An 8201-nucleotide genomic window follows, 5' to 3' on the forward strand; every position below is an offset into this window, starting at 1 on the left:
TTAGTTATGTTTAAACCAATCACGAACGAGTATATGAATCCGCCATATTGGCTAAGGTTGATGTTCCCCCCCCCACCCCCTTAACAACCGCCCGATGGCAATGAGCGGGTGCGGTGACGTCGCCCAGGATTGTCTCCCCCTCCACCAGAAGCCGCGTATAGGCGCCATACTGGATAGGGAAAAGGGCGGGGGGCCATCTTGGATAGGGAAGAGTTGTGAGAAGGGTTTCGTCCGCTCTTGACAACTTCCCTATCCAAGATGGCGCCGATACGCCGCTTATGACGTCACGCGCCTGTGGGGCTTGGAGGCGGAGTCGTGGCTTCAGAGGGCTCCAAATTTAAAAGGCTCCGAGTTGCCCGCGGATTTCTCCCGCGCGCAGCTGTGCTCTGGGCTTGCCCGGTGTTGAATTATCTCCCAACACTTGAGGGGTTATTTTTTTTACTTAAATCAATGGCCTGCAGTGAATGATTTGCAACCCCACGGGTCACGTTGAGAAGCTTGTGCAGAAAGATCGCCTCGTTACGTCGACTTCGGAGACCGACCCCTCGAGCCCGACATTTCCCGGGGAAACCTCGCCCCGAAACCGGTAAGGGCCGCTAGGATAAACGTAAGGCTTGCTCGCGGCCTTGGTGCCACATTCTTTCAATATATACAGTAGCAGATCGTTGAATATTGGTCGTGGTGGATTAAACGTGAGGTAAAATAAATTGTTATTGAATGCATTATACATTGATTGTAAATGTAACGCAAATGAATTGATTAGGTATATACATTGACACCGGTTTCAATGTCTAGCTATTGTGAAATTGTGTCTGCTCCCGCGCTCCCACTTGTAACCTCTTACCGTGAACCACACTTGATATTTAGTTGTTTTTAAGTGCACAAAGTGAGATGTGTGTTTCGGTGACCGTCGTTAAGTTGTAATACTTTGGCGTCGTGGTGTTGAATTAAATAAAAAGGAGAAGAGGGAACGCTGCGTGACGGGCGAACAGTCCAGGTTTTTTGGCGGGTCAACAACAAAAAGGCGCTCATTTTCTTGACGCCTTCGCTCGCGAAATCAAATGAAAATTCAGCAACGCGTATTGTTTTAGAATATCTACATATTTATTACGCATTGCTGACATTGTTACCTTTCGTTTGTGCCGTCTGTGAGTGAATGCGAGTGTGTATTTGTTTTAAAAAAATACGAATTAAATGAGGGGACTCGCCCGTGTAAAGGCGGCAAGCCTGTTCCTCCATTTCGCGATTTGGATTTACGTTGAACTTTGCTGCTTTGCGGGTGGTTTAATCTATCGATTAAACACCGAATATCAGCTCTATATCGGTGAATAGCAATCTCTCGCATGCATTCTCCCTAGTTTCGTGTGATGGTTGGGTTAATAATGGTAACGTTGTGAAATGTACGAGTTTGCGCTTGCTGAGAAGAAACTGCCTTTGTGTCGCGTTTTAGGTTACTCCAATTGGACGGTAACTTTCACAAACGGGTACTGTAATGAAAACATACTTAAATTTAGGTAATTTGTCGTTTTGTTGTTATTTTACCCAGTATTTCTCCAACGATAGTAGATTTTGAGTCATGTTTAGCAGCACAAGAATTGACAGTTGTGCATCCATTCGTCAGTCATGGATGTGGACGATCGTGACTGAGGGAACACATTCTGATATTCAAGAGGGGACAAAGTTGAACTTGGCACGTACTGTATATAATAGAGTCTGTATTTTAAAAAATATATACATTTTAGAATATCCGCACATAAGTTTGACGGGTTTCACTCGGGAAAGAGTCAAACCAAATGTTCAGCATTCGTTTAAGCCTCATGCGAAACACAATTGTACCATCCGCTATCAATGAAGCAAGCAATTGGCCTTCCATTACGTGTGTTAAAGCTGATAAACAGGTACAAAATTAATTTCTGAATTTGTTGTTTTTATTGCCCTTCTACCTTCACAGATTTGCTCAGAGGAGGAAACAACGCCAGGTCAAGGAGAGACTGACATCCCGAGGCATCCTTTGCAATGCCTGCTGCAGTGCCGATCCTGTTTGTCGACACTGCCGAGCTGAGCACACTCAGCTCTGGTCCTCGTACACAACTAAGCAGCCATGAAGCTCTCTTTCCTTTCACAGAGGAGGTGTTTTTATCCTCCTCTGCCAGTATATTGATGCCTAAGATTGGAGCAGCGTCCCAGAGCAGAGATAGAGACTCAGGAATAGGGCTGGATGAGGACTATTTGCCACGCGAAGCCTCGTGTTCTTCCAGTAACGACAAACCTGAATTGACCACAGGAAATGAAAAGTTTATGGAATTGGATGATTGCTTTGAGCCAAAATGTGACACTGCAGATGCGGGCATCCGTGGTTGTCGCCGGAGTTTAAGGCATTATCCTGTCAGCCCTGCGAAGAAGCCAGCCAAAATGGAACCGACCGCCACGACTCGCCCCAACTTCCCAAAGCATCCGTACGTTGAATCTGCAGCAGCAGGCAGGGGGCACGAGCCGATGTGCGAACATTCGTTAATCGTGTACGACCACGTCACTTTCCCCAGAAGAGATTCCAACAAGCGCTCGCATTCGCGAAGACTAACTCGCGCTTCTTTGCAAGAGATTCCTCCCGGCTGTGGCACAGCCAGCGAGGGTGTTGAGCGTGTAGCCGCGGTGGGTGAAGCTGCTACAGATGGAAGCGCGTGTCGGGTTTTGACCAGATTCGCGCTCAAGTGCAGCCATGTTCGCGAGCCGTCGGGCATTGGTGGAGTTGGCGGTGGCGACTGCGGAAGTGGAGCCAGGGTCTGCTCGCGCTGTGTCCCTGTACCTAATGCGGCGCACACGCCTGCCCTCAGGTGATTTTTGGGTTATTGTTAGCGATTTATTTTTTGTGCAATTGAACGAAATTATTTTGGCGGTGAAACGTTGCTGTATGACTAATTATTTAAAGTCTGATTGAAGGAGATTTTTTGTTTCATTGGGTGCATTTTGGGTGATTCTGTGTCATTTGGTTACTTTAAGTGGTGGTGGTGAAGATAGTGTTGGTGGTGAGCGTTGTGGTAATAGATATGGTGGTGATGACAGTCACCAATTTGATTACATCTGACATTCTTTTCGGTGCCACCGTCAGATTTGCCTGGGAGCTCGCCATCTGCGTCCACAAGTGCCTGAACGTCGACGCCACGTGCAGCACTCCCAGCCACGGGAGGCAGGCGATGATGAACGCATCGGCGCTCGTGAACCCTGAACTGAGAGCACGCCTCGTCCACCTCATCGGCCGCAAAATGGGCGAGGAGCACGTGGACATTCTTGGTCAGCTGGCAGCACGAGATCTCCGACATGTCATTCAAAAGGTCCTGCTGCACCTGCCAGCCCGCGATGTCGCCAGGTGAGCAAACTGCACATACGCTTGAGCTCAAACCATTGCAATTGCTGTTCTCTCCTGTTCCAAACCTTTATAAAAATGTACTGTATCCTGCTTAAGGCCATATCCTCCCATTACTCCAAACATTTTTCCAAATCATGTGGATTATGCCTTCCTGAATCTCTTTATTCACTCATTCATGTCCACTTGACAGTCCTTCATATCCTGGTTCACAATTTCAAACGACCTTTTTTTCTAGACCTGCCTCACGGTCTCTCCGCTTGTGCTTTCATGTTCCCATAATCTTTCTTTGAATGTGGTTTTCCTGTCCATGATAGACTTGGGTAGTTTTAGGGAATTATTGTTTGAAATATTCACCTGAATATTTGCTGCACAATTTTCTGCTGTTATCTAGACAACTCCATCACTCCATGCCATTGCTGTACAACTGCCATAACATTGTCATGTTTTTAAGTACCGTGTAAATTGATTGAAGTGTGCTCTCTATGGCTTTGTAACCAGGGTGCTGGTGGTGAGCAAGCATTGGCAGGAGATCGTCACTGATGAGAGGAAGACACTGCGCAAACACTGGCTCATTCAGAGTGCGGCCAGCAAGCAGGTGGGTGCAACTTATATTGGGCTCTCGTTATCATCATTAGCCATGATCTCGCGACTTCTGGATAAAGGATTTCCCAAGCTGTCTATCATGTTCTCTCGATGCCAATAATCCATCTAGCCTCCTGTACATTAAATTATCTCTTCGCCCTTCCTTGTGGATATGCTGTGGCCCTGTTGTTGGTCTAGACCACCGGTCATCATTCCTTCTAAGTACATTAGACAGTTGAAGAAACTGGTTGTAAGAACACAACTGGAAAAACGCATACGAGTGTTCTTATCGCCTTTCTTTAATCAGAAGACGTTTACCCATTGGGACAAATGAAACATAATTGCATCGTTTTTCAAGTGTGATCTGGGTTCCATGAACAATTTAAGAACACAGTATTAAATTTGATTAGTGAATCATTCGACGCACAGTGGATTCACTAATAACTCGACACTAACATTCTCTACGTGTGAAAGCCTTTTATTTCAGTGTAGAATCGGTCAAACCAATTTATAAATGGTTAAGACTTACTAGAGCGTTGGTTCTCATGCTGACCATAATCATAACCACGTCTCATTGTGGGTTTTGGATGTTTTTGTTGAAATGTTTTTTCATCCCAATGTTCTTCATCCCCAATGTTCCCTATGTCACCTTTCTTTCGCTCCATAGACTCGCATGTCCCGCTGCCTCCATGACATGAAAGAGAATGGGAGTTTATCTACAACCAGGGTGTTGAAACGACAAAATCGCGCATCGCGGGGAAGCAAGTCTGTGGGTCCGGGGGCTACGGAAACAAAGAGTGGTGGTGCCGCAAGAGAGCCAGCTGACAGGGCCAGCCGCTTTTTTAAGGCAAGTTGGGAAATGAGACCGGATGAGACCCCACTCATCATATAGTGCAGTGTTCACTAATTTTCAGAGGGTGGCCACTTTCACCAATAAGACATCAGTGTGAGGGCCGTCACACATTTGAAACCACTGTTTGAAAGCATGATGATGGGGTATTTTCATATTTGTATTGTCGGGGGCCACACTAAAGGCCACCAGGGGGCTGCCAATGGTTCGTTGGCCTTGCAATGAAGAACACTGATATAGTCTGTCTTGGATATACTGTGGCCATATATACCTTGCCCGATATAACAGGTTAATACTAATGTGCAGCTTATTTTTTAGGTTGTGCTCTTTGGCTCTCTGATGCGTTTTCTTGTGTGGTTCGGCATGATGTCCCCAATGTTTTGCTTACCATGGTGGGAGCTTCAAGAACAATTCTTTAAGATGTTCTTAGCACGTGGTATGAACCGTTGGACATCGTGCCGAAAACACGTCAGAAAGCAATGGGGATTTTGGATGGAACCCAAAAAAAATTAAATGTTGTTTGTTTTGTTTTCGCAGGCAGCACGGGAGTTGTGTCAGGACGAGCAGCTCCGCGTGTGCCACCGCTGCAGCTGGCCGGCGCGCTGTACGCGCTCTCACACACGTGCCCTCTGCACAAATGGCTCCTGCGCATACGACTTCTGCACACGCTGCCTGTGTGCGTACCGTGGCATGTGCAAATGCTGCGCCACGCCGTCAAACGGTGGCGCAACCACAGCAGCGGGGAGCGGGTTGCCAGGCAGTAGGCGCAGCCGCCGCAACCTTCAACGGCTCTAATTTGCCAGTTTCGATTCTCTGGCTTTGATTCACTATGGCTGCTCGTAGAGTGAAGTTGATTCTATTGTTTTTCCAGGACACTGGTGAATGAGTTAGAGGTCTCGTTTGATGTCTGTTTTTCTGTGGTATACAGCAGGATTCTTCAACTAAATTAACCGACTGTATATCGTGTTCATCATCTCACGAATCTTTATCGCTTGCTTACAGCTCTTTCTTAAGGTCTTTAGCAACTCACTGTTCTGTATCTCTTTGCCTAGGCGAGATCTCTCTTACTGAGCCATAGTTTGGCAGGACACTCCAAAGCCTTAGTTGAAGAACCCTGGTGTTCAGTATTACTTAATGTCACAGTTAATTTGTCACGCTGTTGTTCTCCTTTACACTCAGGTTTTAAAAAGGTCCTTGCAGTGCTTGCCGAATCATGTGTTCTAATGAAATTGCACTGAACGTACAACCAGCAAGGAGCGTGCAGGGTACACAGTTCATATATTTCTTTTTACATGCTACGTCTTGAAGACATTTGTTTGTGGGACAGTGTTGTGGTAAGAGTTGTTATGTAGTGTGTGATGCCACTTATTTAGACTGTGTGTAAAATGTGCAACTTGGTATGTGTGATATATCTGTAATGTGGAGCCAAAATAATATTCTTGCGGGGCTGTGTCCAAAAAAGCACAAACTATATAACAATTATCCTCCCAGAATGACATTTTGGATAAATATATTTTATATCCCTTTTTTTAAAGATGGGGTATATTTTATTAAACCCTTATCACTGGACTAGTTATTTTTTAGGATTTCTGCTTTCCGTGCCATTTTCATGTCCAGGATTTTACTAAATTGTTTCCGATACATGTGCCTTAATTCCCACCCAGAGATTTACCAAGAAGAAAGACACTGGGCAATTATAGATTATTGTTCCACTTGCTAGGATTGAGGTTGGTTGACAGAATTTGAGACGCATTGTTTGTCAGTGTCAACGCAATCACGTGTGCAACAGTAGTAAACAGTGCATGAACATCTTATAGACTGCTTGTTCCAACGATTTACAGAGACCAAAGCTTCAATGCTGGAAGCTGTCTCACGTTTGTAGAAAAATGTTGCCAACTGTGCCTTTTGAGGTCCATATTTATAATATAAAACCCATCTGTGCCTTAACTGTTAAATGCCCTTATGAAATATTCAATTTGAGTACTATTATGATTGCCAACTGCATTGACGAGACAATGTTTCTGGGGCAAAAGTGTTTTATATTTGCTTGTGCCCTGGTGGTTCGTGTAATGATTAACCATACCAATGTAAGAATGAATTCAGCTGTTTACAATGGGATGTGTGTGAGCTTGTAAATTAAGCGTAAGAGATTAACCCACGCTCAGATTTCGGATGTATTCGTACAGCTGTATTGTTTCCTGTTTAACAATGCAATAGCCATATACTTGAACTTTTACGAACAGTACATACAATTTTTTTTAATGGTTTAATGCAAATCTGACAAGTTGTATTATAACATTCTGGTGCGTGGTAAGTGGGCTTAATGCTTATTTAACTACAGATTCGTTTTTAAAGTTACTGATGCCTGTCGGCAACTTGCACACTTGCTGTTTTACACAAGGTTGCAAATATGCTGTGATGAATAGTGGATACCTGTTTACAGTCTATGCGGGGTGCCTGCTGCTTAAATATATTTTTGAATGAAGACTTTCAGTGTAGCTTGCCTTGAAAAGAACGCGTTGCAAGCCACTGACTAAAATGTAATTGTCACAGATTAAAATGTTATTTTTTAAATGTGCTTTAAAATGTATTATATTGTACGAGTGCATTAAATGTAAATAAATTCAAATATTAAATCCTTGTACTTATTGTCCGGGTATGGTGTTAAAATGCATCTGATAGTGTCGTCGAAAAAACACTTGATTAATGCAACGAGAACTCAACTCTCCTTCCCTTTTTATTTTACACACTTTTAACTCGCTGTTGTTACCTCAAATCTTGTAACTCAATTGTAACCCACTTCCCAATGTGGTATCGACTGCAAACTTGGTATACTTATGTCATACTGATGACAATACTTTATTCTATCATACAAAATATATTTTTAAACATTATTTTTTAGATGTTATGTTTCGGCTTGGGTCTAATTGTCCACGCTCAACTAACGTTGGCTGTAATTGGCCCGGTACCTTACGTCATGGCAAGCTTCGGGGCCACTTCCTGGAGTCGTGGAGTTCTGCCATTACTAGTAGATTCATAAAAGCGTGGTTAAAAAAAGTTTTTTTTAAAATATTACTTATTGAGGCTAAAGAGGCTGTCATCGATCGCGGCGGAGTTTCTGCGAGGTGCAGAGAGACTGCAATTGTAATTTGATGGAGGGAATTCGGGCATGAAACGTGAAACTTCACCAAAACAACACGACTAATTGTATTTGATCGCATGACAATATTCTGACGGTTAACAGACAGCAGAGGCGGAGAGTAGTGGTGAAGTGGATGTGTGCACTGCTCTGAGTAGCAGCAATTAGTTGTACTCCTCGCCACGACTCCCAGAGGCAGACGTAGATGGATGGTACTCGACTGAACAAGAACAAAACCGGTCTACAGTTGCCTTCGTTTCACG

General features: G+C 44.3%; 1 protein-coding gene across 1 annotated transcript; it reads left to right on the forward strand.

Moving 5' to 3' along the window:
* The first annotated feature begins 335 nt into the window (after positions 1-335).
* On the forward strand, positions 336-7443 carry LOC144725019 (uncharacterized). Its single transcript, XM_078604452.1, has 6 exons — positions 336-586; positions 1952-2834; positions 3110-3367; positions 3866-3962; positions 4617-4800; positions 5341-7443. The coding sequence occupies exons 2-6, from the start codon at positions 2017-2019 to the stop codon at positions 5592-5594; spliced, it is 1611 nt and encodes a 536-aa protein (XP_078460578.1). The 5' UTR covers positions 336-586; positions 1952-2016; the 3' UTR covers positions 5595-7443.
* Positions 7444-8201: the final 758 nt, after the last annotated feature.

This window comes from Lampetra planeri, chromosome 22 (assembly GCF_965212315.1).
Source record: "Lampetra planeri chromosome 22, kcLamPlan1.2.h2, whole genome shotgun sequence".
In the NCBI taxonomy this organism is placed as follows: domain Eukaryota; kingdom Metazoa; phylum Chordata; class Hyperoartia; order Petromyzontiformes; family Petromyzontidae; genus Lampetra; species Lampetra planeri.

Excerpts from the sequence above, each read along its gene's own strand:
- LOC144725019 (XM_078604452.1), top strand. The coding sequence starts at position 2,017 with ATGCCTGCTGCAGTGCCGATCCTGTTTGTCGACACTGCCGAGCTGAGC. Across the intron at positions 2,835-3,109 it reads GCGCACACGCCTGCCCTCAG|ATTTGCCTGGGAGCTCGCCA; the intron begins GTGATTTTTGGG and ends TGCCACCGTCAG. Across the intron at positions 3,368-3,865 it reads CCAGCCCGCGATGTCGCCAG|GGTGCTGGTGGTGAGCAAGC; the intron begins GTGAGCAAACTG and ends CTTTGTAACCAG.